The sequence below is a fragment of the Corvus kubaryi genome, unplaced genomic scaffold (assembly GCF_017639235.1).
Source record: "Corvus kubaryi isolate FWS band 111438036 unplaced genomic scaffold, C.kubaryi_AGA036_p1.0 split3-73, whole genome shotgun sequence".
In the NCBI taxonomy this organism is placed as follows: domain Eukaryota; kingdom Metazoa; phylum Chordata; class Aves; order Passeriformes; family Corvidae; genus Corvus; species Corvus kubaryi.
Genome location: NW_024582091.1, coordinates 7219017 through 7239893, shown reverse-complemented (window position 1 = coordinate 7239893; position 20877 = coordinate 7219017). Strand labels below are relative to the sequence as shown.

General features: G+C 35.9%; 1 protein-coding gene across 1 annotated transcript in view; it reads left to right on the top strand.

Annotated features, from left to right (window-relative positions):
- EYS (eyes shut homolog) overlaps positions 1–20877 on the top strand; it is an 854603-nt gene that overhangs the window by 616400 nt on the left and 217326 nt on the right. Inside the window, exon 36 of the mRNA XM_042016808.1 lies at positions 11871–11983. Within this exon, the coding sequence (XP_041872742.1) occupies positions 11871–11983 (113 nt within the window). The remainder of the gene's footprint in view (positions 1–11870; positions 11984–20877) is intronic.

The window sequence follows — 20877 nt, the reverse complement described above, 5'->3', positions numbered from 1 at the left end:
CCAGTACCCTCTTCTAGCAGGTGATTGCTAGACATTCCTGCCATTTTAATTAAGAAAATTTCACACCTTCTATCTTTGATGTTTTCAGTTCTTTATCTGATCTCTAATTTCGTGATTTTTTCCTTCCAAAAAAGAAAGCCATCACTGAAGTTGTAGTTCTGTTTGTCTAGACTCTGTTCAAATTATGGTGATTCCCGTTTGCTCTTTCCAGAGTTAATCTAGGTGATTAGTGTTTCTGTAGTGTCCTTGACATTTATCAATCTACAGTGTAAGGTTTGTTGGGCTTTTTTTTTAGGCTGTGTATTTGAGAATAAAAAGATATCAAACGTGTTGTTGAGGAATAGAGACTACCAAATTCAAAAGCATTTGGTTTCCTATTATGCATGCGAAGTTAGGCTCACAGTTATGTGATTTTGCCTAGAACCTACTTCTCTAATAATATCAACAATCTTTCTCTGCATTCATTCTTAGTACAGGATCTTCCATTCTCATTGATCTTCTACATAGAAGTTTCCATTATTTCAGTAACAATAAATTGACTTTGTGTTTCCTGACAGCTTTGACATTTTGCTGTGTTATTTCATTCCTTTTCCCAATAGCAAACAATGTAGCAGAGGCAGATTTTATAGAAAACTATAGTAAATGGAGGCCATTACTGATCCTTGGCAAATAAGCCTTTCAGTGCTGTTTGCTTAATGGCTTCACTCTAAACTAAGTATCTGAATGTACCTATTGGGCATGCAGGGAACATCTGAGCCTGAAAAGTGGTCAAACAACACATTTGCCAAGACAGCAGGGAATGCACTGTGCTCTGAAGTTAGAGGCTGACTAAGCTGCTGTAATATAAAGAGTCATTATTAAGAGAGGAACATGATGATCACGTTGTTTGTAAATTTGTGATTTTTAGTGTGCAGCATAAAAAAAGAGGAACAAAGGAACTGGCATCTGTTCTACATTGGAAATGCAACTATTATTTAGTGCTCTTTCATCTAAATGAAATGAGATTTAGAAATGAAAGAATAGATGAGGAGGAGGAATCATTTAATGAAATGGAATTGTGGGGAACATTAGCACAAAATCTTTAATTTCCAATTTTATTAGTATCAATGCCAATTTTATTAGTATTAATTGTAATTTTTTTGAAAGCAAAAAGGGTAAAGATGAGTTACTCTGTTGGTGCCTGTCACCCTGTTTTGTGGTTTAAAACTCTCTGTTTGCCTGGATTTTACTTACTTTTACTGTGTTTGCAATTACAAATTTCTGAGAACCATATAAACAACTACAGCAAGTTGTTTTCTCTGTGTATCATAGTAGCAGAAAAAAGCAATATATGATTGTGTCATGTCTCATTATAGAGATTCTTGTACTAAGTTACAGAATGCTGCTTTACAGACAATTGTTTACAGCACAGACTGAATACTATGAAAATAAAATAAGAGAGAAAAAATTAAAACCAATTACATTCATAAAATGTTTTTAAAAATAGCACAAATTAAATATAAGATAAAATGCCAATGTAAACCTGAAATAATAGGAATATCTTTACTATTGACATAGCCTATATTGTTTGGCATTTGTGAGCTCATAGGTAAGAAAGATCTGAAAAATAATGCTACTGATACTGTCTTACAATCAGTTTGTGAAAATGAAAATTGTTTGTCCATTCTACAATCCTATTGTCCATCTTGTATGGCCATATAGCAGAATACTTTTGAATCCTTTAATGGGATTGGAGGAGAGGAATTTGGATTAGCCAGATGTTTAGTTAAAAGAGATTCCTGGTTAACTGCATAGATAAGTGCATGAATGCAAACCTCTGTGTGCCTGTGTGTGTGAGCATGCACATGTGCATGTATGTGTGTATTTGTATAAGAAAGTTTATTCATTATGGCTGGTGAAATTCCAATAGCCAACTACTAACATGAATGAAGAAATGCCTGAGATCATCAGGCATCCTGTGATTTCTACAGTTTTACAGGAAAGAGTTTATAGATTCCTTAGAGTAAAGAACCAGGAGATCCTGGTGGACAGCAAGATGAACAGGGGCCAGCAACGCGCCCTTGCAGCAGAGGAGGCTAAGGGTATCCTGAGCTGCATTAGGAGAAGCACTGCTGGCATGTTGAGGGAGGTGATCTGTATCCTGTGCTCAGCACTGGTGAGGCCACATTTGAAGTGCTGTGTCCAGTTCTGGGCTCCTCAATACAAAAAAGACATGGAGCTACTGTGTACATGGCCACAAAGTTGATTAAGGAACTGGAACATCTCTCCTGTTCGGAAAGGCTGAGAGAGCCAGGACTGTTCAGACTGGAGAAAGCTCAGGAGGAAAATTCACCAGTATTCTACAAATATTTGAAGAAAGGATGCAAAAAGGGAAGAGACAGGCTCTTTTCAGCTGTGCCAAGTGACAGAACAAGAGGCAAAGGCCTCAAGATGAAACACAGGAGGTGTCATCTGAATATCAGAACTTTTCCGCTGTGAGGGTGCCTGAGCACTGGCACAAGTTGCTCTGATTGTATGGCAGTCTCCATTCATGGAGATATTCAAAAGTTGTCTGGACTTGATCCTGAGCAATTGGCTCTAGGTGACACTACTTCAGTGGAGGAATTGGACAAGGTGACCTCCAGAGGTCCCTTCAAACTTCAACCATGCTGAGATCTGTTACTGTTCTTTTTCCTAGCACACTGTACTGGTTGCTACTGGAGATATAGGATACAGGTTCAGTGTCTGGTGAAGATGGTTCTTTACCCTCGTCTAATATTTCTGTTTCTAAGAGAATTGTAGGAGAAGAAACCTGAATTAATTCACATGGTCAGATGTACTTTGATGTGGCTGTAGAAGCTTCAATGGCTGCAGAATAGTGGAAGGGAGGGTTCAGAATCCTCTGAGTATCAGCTCTTCATACTGTTATTAATGACAGTTGTAATCTCTGTGAAGAGTGAATAGAAAAATAAATTATTTTATCTTAGTAGGATGCATATTACATGTTTTTTTTTTTTTAACCTCATTCAAAGGGCTTTTAATAGTGTTGACTTTTTTTGACTTTTGGAAATTTTTTTTCAACAAGAAAGAATATGCTTGGAAAGGAATACAAATGCATTAAAATCTCTGAAAAGGGAAAGTGGCTGACCTTGTGGTGTTTGTCCTGCATTACAGCCTGAGGTATGTTGATAATAAAAATGAAAGAGGTAAGATTTCATCTTGAGAAGAACAGAACAGGTGAGCATTGACACTTAAAGCAATGTTATGGAGGGAGAGGAGGGAACTCACTTTCAGGATCTGAGGGATGGAAGCAAGTAAAGGAGCAGTTTAGAATCTGCCATGAATGTTTAATTATTTTAATATGTGTTTTCCTTTTTATAAGTGAAGATTACTTTGAACTTCCAGTTTTTAGAACATGGTTTGATTTCTCCTCTAGATCATATACTGCATAATGTAGTTTCATGTGAATCTTATCTTTTTGTTTACTCTGGTTTTCCTGGGGACTATCAATTCCAAATAAAATTTGTAAATGCTTTAGGCAAGGAGTCTAATAGCATGAAACTCAGGGCAAGTATGAGACTTTCAGGATTAGGTGTGTCCTTTGACAAGTTTATGAATAGTATACAAGTCAAGGTGGGGAAAATAAAATTTAGAGGTAGACCAAAAGGAAGTGCTCCACAAAAATCAACATCAATCTTTGGCAATGAGTAGGTAATACAGTTCAAAGCTCTGGGGAAACACATATTGTCATAAGTCTCTCAGAACTGCATGTCTCAAAATGGAAATTCAAGCTAAACCAAAGAATAAGGTAACCAAATTCAACAGCTTGCCTCACTCCTTTGCTAAAAGTTTTTGTTTCCTCAAAAGAGATAAAAAACCAGGTTATATGTCCACTTCTCAGTTGTGCCAAGTTAAACTGCCATTAATCTAAATCTATGTTATTATGATGAATTATAGATGAACTTTCATGTTCTACTACATTTGTCACAGGGGCACTAACAACTAACTGAAAGACAGAGCAGACAAAAAAGGAGTAGTAACCTGTCAGTTGTTTCACTAAAATTTAACCAAAATTTTAAATTTTTTGTTATTGGTAGAGTTTATTTGGTTTAGAACACAACAGTTCATGTTGTTTTACTATAGTATGATAATCAAATGCATTTTGGAAGTCTTTGGATTCATCACCTTCTTGTCATATCATGGTTAACATTTTTATGTGATCTGTCTACTGTAGATACACCTTTGATCACATAAGTACATGTGACTAACATCTTGGCAACCTTAGAATGCCCACATGCTCCTAAAAACCTTTTTATGTGTCAGGCAGCACTCCTCGTTACCATGTTCCTAACACCGCAAACCACTACTTCTCACCTGGTCCTGATATATGCCTCCTTGGATTCTCTGGAGTATTTTGGGGAAGTGAAGGCATTTGCGGAAAGGCATAATGAGCCAGCTGACATATGCCTTACCTAGTGCGTGAGGAATATTCTGTTACCTTGAAACACCTCTTGTCTTAAGAAATTGCACTATAAGGAAAAAAACCATATTTAAAATGTAAAAAAAACCAGACAAACCAGTTGCATATGTTTCTAGAAGGTGTACGGGCATGATATAAGAAAAGCACAGATCATGAAAATCTATGAAGAAATTTTTCTCCTCTCTCCGTTCTTCAGAAGAGAATTTTCAGTTTTCTTAGGAGTCTGGCAAAATTAGGCCCATTTGAATACCATATACCATATATGTTCATTAAAGAAAAGCCTATTGTATCAGAAAATTTTCATTTTTATGGGCATTTTTTTCATTCTGAAGACACCCTTTTATATGGAGGTCTTTGTTTTAGATAAGGCATTATCTCTTCTAATTCAGACAGATGTACAACTTCTTGCTGGAACTCTTCCCTTTTTTGTAACTCAGCATCTGTAATTCACTAAGACATGTTTCACACTGAATCTTACTTTAGATATAGACTATCCTGACTTGAAAGTGACACATGAGAATCATCAAATCCATCAGCATATAAACACATATGCTTGATTCAAACATCTGTTGGGTTAAATGTTTGTAGATTTGAGTGATTGGTTATGGATTGGACAAGAACCAGAACTACAGAAGTTGACTGACTTGGACTGAAAACTAGTTCATGGTGATGGACTCTGAACACCCTTCTCTAAGTGCTGTAATACTGTAATGTGTTAGCATGGTGTTCAACGTGTAACTTCAGTGTCACTCTGAAAAAGTGAAGTGCGGGGAGATGAGCTGATTTCCACAGTTGATAGAGTCTGCACTGTACAAGACAGGTAAGTCCATTTTCCAAATTTCACTCTACATTTTCTAGTCCTTTCAGGCCAATATATTTTCCATCTTTCTCAGGGGCAAGGTATTGTACCACATTAAACACAGAGAATTGAAAAAGATAAATTACAGTTGTTGAACTTATTAAGAATTGCAATAGCAAATGCAGTAAGTGAATCATTCATTATGTTCATAAGTATAAACACTGAAATTGTTTAGAAAAGGAGCAGACATTGCTAGCCATAAAGCTTAGGGAGGTCCTTCCTCACATCAGAGTCTTCACATCCGTTCTGAAATGCAACAGTGCACTTGTTTAAGTGCAAGCCAAGAGCAAGTTTAAAAAGTAAGGATTGTGGCCAAGGATGAACTTTCATAAAAATGGTAAGGGAATTTCTCAGTACTCTTGAATCTTTCAGACTTACTGATTTTAATTAATCCTTTGTGGTTTAATGAACCATGCTGAGCTAGAACTGCCAGAATCATGGAAAACTGACAGTGGAGCACTCATGCTCAGGTTTTAGACTGCCAGTCAATTTAGACAAAGAAATGATGCACGAGGAATGTGAATGTCTGTTATACCGTGAACTGGTTCCCCCCAGTCTGGGACCAGGCAGATGACCTATCTGGTTTCCACTGTGGAGCACAACAATGCAGGAGGGGGTTTGCCAGTTCAGATCCAATGTGAGAGGATAGTCTCAGTTACGTGCACTACAGCACAGGAGGCTGGAAGAACTATTGGCTTGCTGGTTTCCCATAGCAAAACCATCAGGGTTGCAACTTTTACAAGCACTGATTTGAGTGGCTAGAACAAATGAGAACTGAATAGCAGAAATGTAAACCTGTACCACCCTGGGCAGTTTGGGGGATTTATTTTCTCCCTCTCTTCTGCCTGTATTATTATGCTTTACCATTCTTGTTTCATGAAAGTCTAATAATAGGATTCAATATCCATGGCAGATACAGTAAAAGCAGATTCAGGGTAATAACAGTAAATTCTTTTAAAATACAGTGTAGGTAGTTAGATGAAAAAAATCCCTGGATTTTACTCACCTCTTGAACCCCTTTTTAGTTATGTTACTATAACATAATCAAAATTATTTTGGGATATTTGGCTCAGAATCACAGTGTCAGTGTAAAATCTTCTATTACCTTAAAATATTCATTGAACGAGCTTTTGGTGTTATGTATAGGTTTATACGGTATTTCATTTCATAGTCAGTATGAGTCAGGATGGAAAAAATTTCAGTTCCTTGGTGTTTCACCCAATTTATTTATATGTCAGCATGTAGGCAATTTTACCAGTATATATTCCCATTTTGCCTTCCCATTTCTATACTAGTACCAGGACAGAAGCTGAAGCAATATTCCTTCTCCCATATTTAAGTGTTTTCTTTTATTACTTTTGTTTGAGAGCTAATACTACTTTTCATTTTCTTACACATTTTGAAATGTCATTAATCTCTTTGGCTCATACTCCATTATCTAACAATAAAAATGCTTGTGATTTAAAATTTCAACTGAGTACGGAAAGTTTTATTAAAAGTAAATATTAGAAAGTGTTTATGAACAGCATAGGTACATCACAGACACACACTCCCCTGCCACTGTCTACTTCAGCAGGACTTCTCAAAGGGAGGTGCATTTCTCTCTCATTAGTAGTTATACAAAATAACCAGACTAACCTTGTCCATTTTGCTTGAACTACCAGAGTTAAAATGAATAAGGTTTAATTTTTATTAATTGATTTTAAAAAAATTTAAATCAACAAGAACAAAAGTATAACATTTTTTGGCAATATGATGTCTGAGTCACTAATGTCGATTTTTAACAAAGCCTTGAAAACTTTTGGGCTTGAAGAAAGTACATATCTCATATATAGCATATTGCCTTGAATGCAGGCAAGTTTCAGTGTTCAATAAGTAAAATATAAAGATGGAATAATGTCCTGTTGGATTAAGCCCATTCTCATTGCCTTGCTGCTAATTTGATCGTCTGTGTAGTTCTAATTTGTGCTGCATGTAATTCAGTATCTAAGAGAGGAAAATAGGTTGTAAAATGACATTTTTAAAGAACAAATTCTTCTTTAGGGGGAAGCATCACCACCACAACCCATGGAATTTAGGTGTGGCTTTGTATTGGTTTTTTAAAATGTTAGTTTTGGATTTCAGAAAGTTTTTTAGTGGGCTTGATATTGAAATTCAGTTGCAGTAGGCTTCAAGCATGTTAAAACTGAGATGTTAGCCAAATTTGTATGGCTAATTTGAAGAGAATATAGAGCTGAGATTATGGCTTACTTAATTTCAGAGTTCATTATGATTGTTTCATATGATTCTAATCACTAGCAGAAAACAAAACTGGAGTAAAGAAGCTGTTATCTAAGTTGAGGGGTTTTTTGCGTTATTAATTTCCAAATGGTCCACCATGGTTTTAGTAAACACCAGTTAAAATTTTATTAGAGTATTTAAAACTGTGCACCGTAATTATTTTATTTAAGTTTGAAATGCTGCATTTGAAAAGTTTTGCAGTCTATTGAAGAGAATTCTACTAATCAGACTACAAAATCAGACATATTTCAGGAGTCACAAAGATGTGAAAGACTACTAAAGAGTGTATTCTGGTACACTGTAATATCTATAGTGAGAATTTTTAAGATATATAAAATTTATCTTGAGTGGAGACAAATGAGGAAAGATTGTGCTATGATTTTTTTCTTTCCAGTTAATCATATTTTTAAATAAATGCTCAGATCATAAGCCAAAACCTCATTATATTATTTATGAATCTGTTGTGAATTGACAGCATGTAAGTTCATTTCATTAGGAACTCATTCTAGGTTAATTCTATCTAACAGCAGCTTAATTTGGGCTAGTCAGTAAGGGATGTTAATAAATGATTCGGCATAAATGTGTGAACTTTTCCTACAAGGTAAGTATCTGTACTCATTTTTGTCAAGTATAAAGGGCGTTTAAAGAGCATGGTTACTATATGTCAAACATATCTGAATAGATTGTGAATAGTGAATTTTATTAAACTAAATTTCTGATGTTGCTCTGGCTCTGACATTTTCAGGCAATTTAAGTGTTACAACTTGTCAGCATATTAATGTATTTTTGTAAATGGAAGGGAACTCAACTACATGTGAAGTCTACATTTTAATATTCTGCTAAACACAAAAAGGATCTTTTCTTTAAAACAGCAGAATAAAAGCTGCTTACTTTTGATTGTATATATCGATAGCTCTTATTCCTTTATATCTCTAAGATATTATTTTTTTTATAGATAGCGTAGCAGAACAAATGCAAGTAATTTTTTAACTAAAATGTTTATAATGTGGTTATAATTTTAAAAAATAATAATTAAGATTGCTTTAGAGGAATGCATTACCTTCAAAATAGGCACATAACAATGTAAGAGAAATTATTAGGAGGCCCGCCAGTAGTGAGGGGAAGGAAACCATGTTGTTAAAATATTCAATGTTATAGTGTTTGGAGAAATATGCAGATAAATGTTGATTTCCAAACCAAGTGACTAATGTGCTCTTCAGTCTGCAAAATGGATCATAGGTTGACATAGTGAATTTTCCCTATACCAGAGTCTTGGATGAACTTAACTTGGCACAGTAGCTATCATAAAATCTTATTGTATATGACCTTTGCATTTATTGATTTCTTTTGTTTTCTTTTTTGTTTGTTCATTTTTACAATCCCAAGAAAGAGGGCTTTTGTTGAAACACATGCATGGCATGACTGAGAAAATCATAAGAGGCTCAGGGAGAAAAAAGCAGAAGAGCTTTAACAAGTTGATTTATACAGAGAATATTAAAACATTTTTCAATTGTTCATTTCTGAGGAGACAATGTTACAGGTCCTGTGTAGTTTCCAGCTCAGAATCCTGTAGCCATTTCTGTCTGTGTTCATAATAAATTTGCAACAGATCCTGCATCCTGTTAATTTGAAAATTATTTTATTTACTATTTATAAAAGGCAGAGAAAAAAAATAACAAGCATCTCTTATAAAAATTAAAATTTGAAGTTTAGTAGGGCAACACATCTTCAAAGATTACCTGGTATATTTTGTTATGAAGATGGCAGCAAAAGCAGACTGCTGATTGCAATGCTTGGCGGTCCATCACGCTTATTTCCGTGCCAGAGTGGCTGGCAAAGGAGGAAGAGAAAGAGTGTTCTATTGTCTGTAATCCACATCAATAACCTCTGCCAGCCCTTGTGGCATATCAACAAAGTTAACTTGGAGGAGAGCATTCACATCCAGTACTTGAATGAGTTTTTTGTTTCTTTTTGAGTTCCAGGAAGCTTCATTGTAATCCTCTGTGTTTGTTCCAAAGAGAAACCATCTTCCCTTTGCCACACTTGAATTTTGTTCGCTTTAAATGCCACCTTATAGACGGTACACGACTTTCCACGTTGTTGCTGTGTAATAATATCTCTTTTAAAGTCTTAACTTCCTGTAAGCCTTAGCTGCTAAGGAAATAAACAATGAACTGTTAGTGAAGTCTTTGAGCCCTCCCATGTGTTGGAAGGCCAGTTCATTCTGTTTATAGCATATGGCATGGCATGGTGTGTTATGTTCCAGAGTGGTTGAGCAGTGCAGAGAAAAGCCATTCTCCTTGCTTCAACTGTATTGTACTTGTGCAGCCTATCTGTCTGCTGGGAGGGAGACAGCTCTTCTTTGCCTTTAATATGGTTGACTTTGAACCCCATTTACACTTGTACCATCCACAACATGCTATGGCAGAGTTCCACAACTTAATTTTGAGTTGTATGAAAAGCAAACCCTTTACCTTGCTTTCATCTTCGCACTGATTTATGTCATTCATGTCCTTTTGATCCTGTATTTTGAGAAACTGTGAAAACTCTTTGTTCATCTGCACACTGCTCTGTTCTGTCTCTCATTGACAGTGAGTTTTCCTGACTGAAGATTCCTGGTCTATAGAGTCACTCTGTTCAGAAACTCTCATATGTATCGTCGCCCTTACATACCTTATAATTTTGCATATTGTGATATTTTTGCATATTGTGCGTATATGTTGTGAAATCCTATTCTCAGGATTTTGGTTTTGCTATCCTGAGTAGTGCAGAAAATGTTGAGCCACTTAAATATGTTGAAGACCACAGACCTTAATACACATTTGCAGAGAGAATTTCTAGGGGCTCTCTATATTGAGAAACCTCACCACTTATTTACAATTTTTCTGCTTCTGTTTTAACCATTCTCCTAATTTATTGAAGGCGTTCCTTATTATCCCAGGGGGACTGAGTTACTTTAGTCTTTCAACACAGAAACTTATTGAAATCCTTTGGAAATCAAAGGCTATGTGCCAAGGCATCGTTTTTCACATAGGGTTCCTCCTGTGAGTTACAATTTCCCTTTTCAGAAACCATCTCGACTATTCCCCTGTACATTAAGTTCATTTACATATTTGTTAATTCTGTTCTTCAGTGTAATTCATAATCATTTGTCTTGAATGGAATTGGGACTTAGTGATCTGTAGTTTGAGATGTGTCCTTGCATGCCCTAGTCTTGTTCCCATTTTCAAAATCATACAAAGCAAAAAACCAAGCCTTCCTCCCCTCTCCCAAAAAATCCATATCTACCATTCCCATGTTTTGGATGCCATCTTAAGTGATGACCACAGTAACTTCCCATAGGAATCCCAGGCAGACACTATTTGATCTTTCTCTTTTTTTGCCACTGTTCACTTTTTTAGGTATTTTTAACATTTTCTAGTAATAATTCAATTTGAGACAGATCTCTGATGTACCCCAACTAAAAAGAGGTTCTGTCATGAGAACCTTCCAGAACTACTCTTCATTAAATTTTGATTTGAGTCATTTACATTTCCTGCTAGAGCCTTGTCTCTTTGAACATTCCCTTTATACTTAGATGGTCTATTAGCCCTAAAGCCTTTCTGGCAGGCTTAATGCTCCCATTGGGCTTTAAAAAGCATTTAATGCTTTCTATTATGCTTTCAGCAAATTGTTCCTGAAGATATTTTTACTTTTCTTTCTGCAACTATCTAAACTTGACTTCATGTTTAGTGTTAGAAACAGGTCCTTGGCAGTGCATAACAACTTACTGTTTTCTGTATTTTCAGTGCCCCTGCAATGATTCCCATTTTTAGTAGGTCATTAGGCATCTTTGAAATATGATTAATGATACTAGAAATCTTTTGAGCAGGGAAATAGTAAACTTACAAATTTCAAATCTTCCCTGTTTACCATTCTGCATGGCCTGTATTCCTCCATGAAAAAAAAAAAAAAACCTGATTAAAGTGTTCTCTAAGTTAGTGAAACACAATTTTCACTGGTGTTTCACAATACCCGTAGTGCTCTCTGCATGTTCCGAACTCTGTTTTTAAATTTATTCTTTATTTTTAAGTCAGTACTGTTTACCTTGCTGTGATTTCTTTTCATATTCTTTTTTTTTTAGTAGAATTGCATTAGAGGAAAAATGGAGACAAGGAGGGTTTTTCAGGAGTAGGTAAAATAATCCTACAAATATTTTTATAGTATCTTAATTATTTTTAAAATTGATCACAATGACAAGCAAAAGAACTGTGTGCATTTTTTCCTTTGTAGATTTCTGGACCTGTCTACAATTTCACTGGCTGTATAAAAGTCACAGAAATCAATAATGTCGGACCTTTCAGCTTCTCTAACGCTGTGGGAAGAAGTAATGTTGACAATTGCAGGTAAACTGCCCTCTATACCTTTCCAAATTGTAAGAAATTGTTTGTGATGATTTTGCTTCACTGGGTGACCATTTTAGATAATTTCAACAATGGTTAAAAAAAAAAAAAAGACAAAAACCCCTAGAGAGACAGATACCTTGCTTTCTTTTATGCTTTTGAAGCATTTTCTTTATGAAAGATTGTATTTTTTGCAGAGTAGTTCAATTAAGCTTGACAGCTTATTTAGAGTGAGTTGTCAGTCCCCGAATGCTGAAACAGTGTACTAAGAAAGATGATCTGTGTTGGGGAAGATGAAACAGGAAAGCCTTATAAATATGATTGCCTGACAAAAGATTTTGGGAATATGAAAACTACAGGCAACATCGAAATGAAAGCCACTTTTGAAATACCAAGTCTTAGTTACTGAACAACTGGAAAACAATGGTATGGCTGACTGAAGGTAATCCCCTCTTGATTGGACAATACCCTTTGATTGCAAGCAGGTCCAAGGGTCAGAGCAGACCCTACTAGCTCAGCAGAAGGGGTCCAAAGAGTAGTTTTTAGAAGTTAAGATGTAACACTCTATGGTAATATAAGAACTCTTATAGGCTGTATGTAAATGCTATAGGATTTGTATCTTGTATTAGATTGGTTAGTGACAATTAGAATATTCAGTACAGAAGATGATTTATTGTATTGTAACCAGGACTTCAGACACTTCCACTTCCATTCTTGCTCTTACTTCCACTCTTGCTCTTACACTCTCTCTCTCTCTCTCTCACCCGCTTACTCTCTGGCTCTCTTGGGCCTGCTCAGAGCTGAGTCTGGCAGCTCTGAGCAGTGCCCCTATACCCACGCCCTTTACAATAAACCCCATGTGTCCCAAGATCAGACTATAGAGATCTCTCGTCACCGTCACCGACCATCCGACCGTCCGTAACCTACAGATCTGCAGGAAAATATGGGACTGGGAAGTGAGGAGATGTGCTGGTTGGATTTTACTCATGACTTTGGGACTTCCATTAGTCTTGTTACAAATATGGATGACTTGGTGCCACATTTACTCTACAAGAGATTGTGAAAAATGCTGGAAAGCATTGTTGCTGAATACATTTAAAAACCCCGGTTGAATTCAGTTTTGCATATTCACATTGCTGTTGGTCATGCATTGATTGAAATAAAAGGCTATACAGGAGCAGTGGTGCACATTAGGATTCTGTTCTGGAATATAATAGGTTTGAACATGGAAAAGTGGAAAGCAAAGGAAAACAGAGGTGAATTGCATTTGTAGATAATGAAGTCTTTCAGAAGAGAGTATCATTTCAGTCGTGGGATGTACATGTCCTGTATTACTGGAGAACATTATATATGGCTTTTTACATATGACTTTTTCCCCTAAAATTTACAGAATAGTTAAATTAATGTTCATGTGCTTACTTAAACACTATCCTCGAAAGCTAGTGGTAAACTGCTAGATCATTAATTAAAGATCTGTGAGATCTGAACTCTGTGCTCAGCGCTACCACTAACCCCTTAAAGAACCTACACACATCCCACTCAAAGTTATGAAAAGCATGTAAACCCACTGTCTAATGAACTACCTGTCCCAAGTCCTAGGCATCTAAGCTTTTGCCAGTAACACTTACTCTGAACACAAAATTGAGTTTGTTGCCTCTGCACAGACCTGCCACCATTTTTATTTAGAACAGTAGGTCAGTGTCATCTCTTTATCCAAAGCTGATGAAGAAATAAATCTTTGCACCCTTTAAGTTCCCCAAAGCATTTTGTTTGGAATATGTTCTAAGTGTGTTTAAGAAATGGTCGTGGGTCTAAATCCTGCACAAAAAAGAAAACCCTGGCCTCTGTTGTGATGAACCCCAGATAAGCAAGAAGCAATGTCTCCTTTATTGTCTTTCTGCACAGTTTCATCAGAAATTTTCCTAGTCAGAACCATGGTGTGTCCTTCAAAATGAGGGCACATACTCTTGTCTGTGAAACTATGCCTCTGTGCAAAACAGAAATTCATAAGCTTGAAAGCAAGTGAGGAAGCCGCCTCATGTCTTTCATTCAGGTATTAACGTAGGTTGAAATAATCTTGACTTCAAGAGGTATTTATGCATTAGAAATTAAGTAATCATGGTGAAAAAGGGATCATAAATCATCTCTGGTGTCTCTGGTTACTGGATTAGGAAATTGTTCTCCATTTTGCATATGCATTAGAGCTTTGATGTCCCAAATCTGAGGCAAGAAGGTAGTTCTGTTTTTTAAATTACTAGGTAAAAACAGGATGACTCAAAAATCAGGACTGTTAGCATCTTTTCTATTTTCTTTCTTTCTCTTTAATAATACTGTCACTGATACAAGTGCTTACATCCTTGAGCTTTTGGACACCATTCTTTTTTACTGTTTTTCCTATTGAAGTTTATATAACCATTCCATTAAGTATCAGTAGCCTTCAAGAAGCAAAAAGACCAATGAGAACAGCTTTGCCCAGTCTGTGTATGTAACATAGAGAGGGATATAGACAAGAAAGTGGTGACATGTAAAAAAATTAGCTTTGTTCCTTTTAAATTTGTATTAGTACAGAATTCTATATTATCTATTATAATCTATAGAATTATATACCAAGATTTATTGAATTTTTTATTGATTTGATACTCCCCTTCATCGTTAATTAGCATACAAATATGGTTTATATGGTATAATATAGACATTAAAGATTGCTTTATTTGAATCAGAACTCAGTGATTACAGTCTAGGACTGTTTCTTGCAAATACTTATGGTGCATATGTTATGGATTAGGTGAGTAAAATGACATGACTGTTTCTATAGATGAACTGTGGATATAATCTTTTACATAAAAGGATGTTGGAAGAATGTTGGGACTTCTCAATTCTCTATGCTAAGCAACATGTTCCTTTTACCTCCCTGCTTCCTCGGAATGCTGTAGATGTACCTAACAGTGTCCAGCCTCATGCAGTCCACACAGACCTGGCACCATCCTAGTTCAAATCACAGTTATTCCTGTCTGTGAAAAGCTGAGTTTCAATAATGGAAATTGTTGTACTTGGTCTGTTGAAATTCAGAGTAATTTCAACAGATAATTGAACTTATTCTGAATTCCCCTTGGTTGGAAGGGAAATTGGTAGGAATGGACTGCATGGAAGCCTGGCAGACATTCTCCTTACTCATTCCTGCTCAGTGACACATGAATTTCATACCTGCTCACACCTGGCAGCTAACATTGTTGTTTGCTTTTCACTTTAGGTATTATACACATTCATCTTGACACCATCAGTCCTTAAATACAGTCTGCTTCCCTAAAAGCACCTAGGAAGCTCAGCTGTCATTCCCCTTTTGCACGACAGGCTTCTGGGAGAGATGGATTTGTTTTGAGAAGGAAGGACAAAGTGATTGAAGAAAGTTGTTTAATAGGGAAATAATGGATTATATACTTTGCAAATATGAGTAGCGAGTGAATACTAGAAAGCATGGTGTAATTTATATTGTATTTTCAGAATTCATATGGTTCTGTAGGTGCAATATTGCTACAGTAGGAGCTGCCTAATAGTAGCAGAGCACTCTGCAGTGTGGCAAACAAAGCAATCCAATTCCTTCTGCAAGAACATCCCTGTATTTGTCACTCAGTGGCACTGTTTCTGTTCTTACTGTGGTAGTTATTCTTTAACTGACCTTATACTTATTATCATCACCTCTTTGCAGGCTTCTAATCCTTCCAAATGCACCGCTTTTACATATTTAGCGCACTCTAGTGGCATTCATTTACCCTGCTGGGTTTTGCCCTTCTTAGTGCCCCAGCTGCATGGATTACTTCGTTATTGTGGACATGCTGACACTTCTTAAAATGTATGGGTCTGTGAGTAAATTTTAAGCTTATGATTTTTTAATAGGATTGAAATTTACTTAAATTTGTTCTGCCATCTTTCTAACTGGATCTATTTGTATTTTAAAATACCAAAAGTATGATCTAATATGTGCAAGGAATATAGAAAGCTTTCAAAAACATATTTTAGAGATCGTTCGTTAACCTTTTCAAAACCATTGCCATTAATACTTCAGGACAAGACGGTACCTTTCATAGGATATTATATACTGCATGTTCCTTATCTCAAAGATTTATATTCCTGTTCAAAAAATGTTCAGAATTAAGAAATTTTTTTTAAATTGCACCATAACATTAGTTTCACTGGCATACCTGTCTGCCTATCTGCTGTCTAAAATGCCCTAAATGTATTAGAGCAGGAATGCTATTTTTTACTTTAAAATTCATAACTTTTAATGCAAATATCATACACTACAAGGGAAAGAGAATTATTTTAATTTGGTAGAACTAAATTGGAGATCGGGGCAACATGGAAACTACCTTTCATGTCATTTTGTAAGCAGGTGTTAAATTCTGCTTAAATTCAAGAAGATGATTGATACAAGCAGCACCAGACAATTGGATAAGATCAAAGACCAAAAACTTGCAATAATCCTTTTCATTCTGAAAAATGCAAGATTTCTGTGCATTCTCAGAAATATTGACGTTTCAGACATGAGGCTTTGACTCACTTAATCTGGCCCAGATGCTTCTGTTATTCATGTGCATCATTGTTTAAGCATAGAGTTCATAGGTACATTATTACATGATACCACAAGGACAGAGAGCAGGTAGGAGGGATGTACTGCACTGAGGGCTCGTCTGAACTTCCTGCCATTAAATGTAACCAAGATGAAACGGGAAATGGCAGAATAATGGTATGGGCGGGAGAAGGAGTTTAACTCTCTGAAAGCAGACTGGCAGCCATAAAGTACTCAGCTATGTAGCTTTGGCTTTCAACAGAGGTTATAATGGAACTGTATCAATTAGTAGTTTTCTAGAATTATGCTAGACTACATTGTTATGTAAGTCTTGTCAAAGTTTATTTTAAGATTCTCTTTAAATTATACCTGTCTCAGAGATATGAATATATAGACAATTTTGAAAGAGATTATGTAACGACCAATAGTAGTAGTAGAAGGACAATTGAAAATAACGGATATCTGATAGCATTCTTTAAGAAATGAAATCTCTTTCATTTTTTTCCTTCTCCTATAGGAAGATACTTGTGTTAATGCAATATAAAGCTTCTTTAAGTGTTTCGGAAAATATTACTGGAATAGATTCGCAGGATAAATGACTATCACTTCCAGATAGAGTTCAGATGACAGATATAAATGAAGCTTTGAGTGCCAGTATTAAAAGCTGGTGTTTACTGCAGTTCATTTCTGTTTTAGTGTCTGGGAGCTATGACTGCTATATATTGCTGTAAGAGTTTACTGTAACAGTTTACAGCATGTACTAAATTCAAAGGTTCCAAACACACACACACAAAATATATAGATATACATATATCTATATGCACCTATCCCAGCCCTGATTTTTTCATTAAAGAAAAAAAGAATCCTAGCTATGAAACAGAAAAACACTGCTTACTATTTTTCTAAGAGAAGTTTTACTGATGGATGAACATGTACAAGAGTGAGTTGGACTCTCAGAGAGGAGCTAATAAGCTAAGTTCTTCATTTCTGCCCATTGGACAGATAATTGGTAGATTTTTTAAAATATTTTACTTTCTTATTATTTTATCTCAATATGTGTTTTCCAGGCTGAAACTGAGCTTTATTTCAGCAAAGACTCTGATTGATATTTGCATTTTGGAAAGAGGTTCTTGAAAGTGCATTACTCAAGTTTCATTCCATCAAGAGGACTGATGGGTTTCCTAATATATGGCAATTTTCTCAGGAGCTATGCAGTACACTTTGGAGAACTCTCCATGTTTTCAGTAAGCCCTCAGTTCCACTTTCTCGTTACTCATACACTTTCCAACAAGCTCCAAATCTCCTTCCTCATGTGTGAATATTCCCTTTTACATTCTACAGTTTTCTGTGATATTTTTACAAAAATCTCCACAGATCCAAACACCTTTGTGAAGTCAGTCTCCTGTGCTATTTCTCAGCATTTTTTCCACTGTGGAATTTCCTGGGTTTCAGTATATTATAAAACATCACAACTCAGAGCATCTGACACCAAACATCTGAAGGTGTTTGACTTCTGTCTTTGGAATGAACTGCCTACTTTAAAAAGCAGAAAGTTCATCTGCTGAAAGTTATTTTTCAGTCAGTTGTGAAAGTCCTACTGTTACCATTCCACTTTCTAAGGAAAGTGTTTATGTTGGTGCATACTGTATGTTAGAGTTCATCCTAAGAGTCCATACAAGGCTCAGGTTGTCTTAAAGAATTTCTTCATATTAATCCACCTGAACTGAAAAATTTGAAGTCAATCAAACATGCAAGCTGGCTTAAAATCTAAAGAGAAATCACAGTTTAAGCTTAAGATTACCAAGCTTAAACTCTTCTGTCCACTTACATCTTAGTTGATGAATAAATCCAAGATCCTATAAAAAGCATTGAGCTTCTGTTATATGTGAGAGACTACCAGTTAAATTCTCACATCCCAACATCAATTCTTACTTTACTTGCATTTGTATTTTCTCCTTAACAGTTTAAAGTTATGTGCTTAATTCTGAAACACAAAAAAAAAAAAAAAAAAAAAGGAATATATAGTGCCCATCAACACTGTGGAAGAAAATTATTAAATGAAGAATACTGACACTACTTAGTTTTATTTATTCAGCAGGTTTTATGAGTTTTCTCTGATTAACATGGAGATTGCACTAAATGTTTCTGAAATACAGAACTGAAGATAAAGCTTCAGGAAGATCATTCATTTGTATTCACCATATACATTATGCTTGATATTATGTTAATAACATATCTGTACAATTCTAACATAGAGAGTGATAACAAGCATTTGATCTTCTTTATGCATATATTTTGTTATTTTTTTCCTCTCTCATTTATTGCTTTTGCTGGCTGATAACATTTTCCATGTGTTTGCCTCTTACTCCTTTTCCATGGCCTGGGTTGCTTTCATATGCTTTCATCCTCTTTATTTGTTTTGCTCCTCTTGATTTCCCTCATCTTTTACATTTGTTTGTAATATTTTCTTTTCCTCTGTGAGTTTTGCTGTTCTGTACAATTTCCTTTCTGCTCTCTGTGTGCACATGAATTCTCTTCTTCTGTTACCTTTTCTTCCTCTTCTGGCACTTCTGTTCAGATAATGACTTTCCAGTGATAGACTTCAGTGTTTCAAAAAAAAAACAAAACAGGAAGAAAGAAAGAAGTGACAGAAGTAATCTTCCCTACTGTTATAAATCCTCAAAATCACTGTAAAATGTTATACAAGTCTTTTGAAGTATTCTGTGAAAATATGATGGATATTAGATAAATCCATGTGTCAAATAGATGCAGTTGAGATAATGTGTGTTTGTAAACATTACATTTCTCTGCTTGTTTCTGGAAAAGATTATCTCTCATCAGCATACCACAAAACTGTCATTAATCTTCTTTGGAAAAACTCTCTATTTCTAGATTAATAATAGTATTTGGTGATGTTTATCTTTACCTTACTCATCCCTTTGTAACTTTAGGTATATGCACTCTACCAAAAGATTGTTTCTTCATTCTGTCAACAGAATTCACTGGTGATCACTGTCTGTTAGTGTGTGTCTGTGATGAACAATTGTAATGAGAATGTCGTTTCTGCTGGAATTGCCAGGTACTTGCATGGAAACTAATAAGACAAGTCTTAAAGGATACCATGCATTTTTTCCTTTCATTTTTCATCAAGGAGGCATTTGCAAGTATATATGTCGATTTATGCAAAAATGTAATATTTTTGTGAATAAGATTCACAGGTTTTTTTAATGTAATTGTCTTTCCACTACTGCTCCTACGTACTTTATTATTTTAGAAGGTATTGATTTCATGTGCTAAAAAAAAGGTTCCACTGATGGAGTGCTTTTGCACTCAAGTCACACTCTTGGATCTATTTTTGTTCATTTATATAATATTTAATATCTCCAGTTACTTGTGATTCTTATTCTAGACTACTAAATTTACTAAAGGAATTTATAAAGCTTCTTTCACCTCAAATTCTAAACCATTGCATATAAACTGATCCTTCATGCATCACAGAATCACAGAATCACAGAAACACAGGATGAGTGAGCCCAGGAGGGACCAGAGTGCATCACTTTTAGCAGAACACTCATATTATAGAACCAAATTTATTTACAGTACTACGTCCAACTCTGGGGTGCCCAACACAAGAAAGACATGGACCCGTTGGAACAAATCCAGAGGAGGCCATGTAGTGGATCAGAGGGCTGAAACACCTCTCCTATGAAGACAGGCTGAGAGAGTTGGGCCTGTTCACCCTGGAGAAAGGAGGGCTCTGGGGAGACGTTATTGGACCTTCCAGTACCTAAATGGTGCTTCCAAGAAGGCTGGAGAGGGGCTTTTTATTAGGGCATGTAGTGATAAGAGAAGTTGGCTTTGAACTGAAGGAGGGTACATTCGGATTAGGTGTTAGGAAAAAATTCTTTTCTGTGAGGGTAGTGAGGCACCAGAACAGGTTGCCCAGAGAAGCTGTGGATGCCCCATCACTGCACCTTTTCAAGGCCAGGTTTAATTGGGCTTTGTGCTACCTGGTCTAGTGGGAGGGCCTGGCCAATGGCAGTGGACAGTTGGAACTAACTGATCTTTAAGATCCCTTCCAACCCAAATCCTTCTATGACTCAGATTCTAACTACTTAAGGAAGGAGAAATATGTGTTAAAGACTTCTGTTACAGGAAGAGTCTCTATCTGCTCTGGCCTCTTTACATTGAGTGGTAGATTCAAAGCCCCACAAACTGTGATTACTGTATAAAGTTGCTGTATCCATCTAAAGCATGTTCATAAAGCATGGAACTGAGAGAGATTGCCTGTCAGATGCCTGTTCAGTAGGTCATCACAAGTTCTTACGTA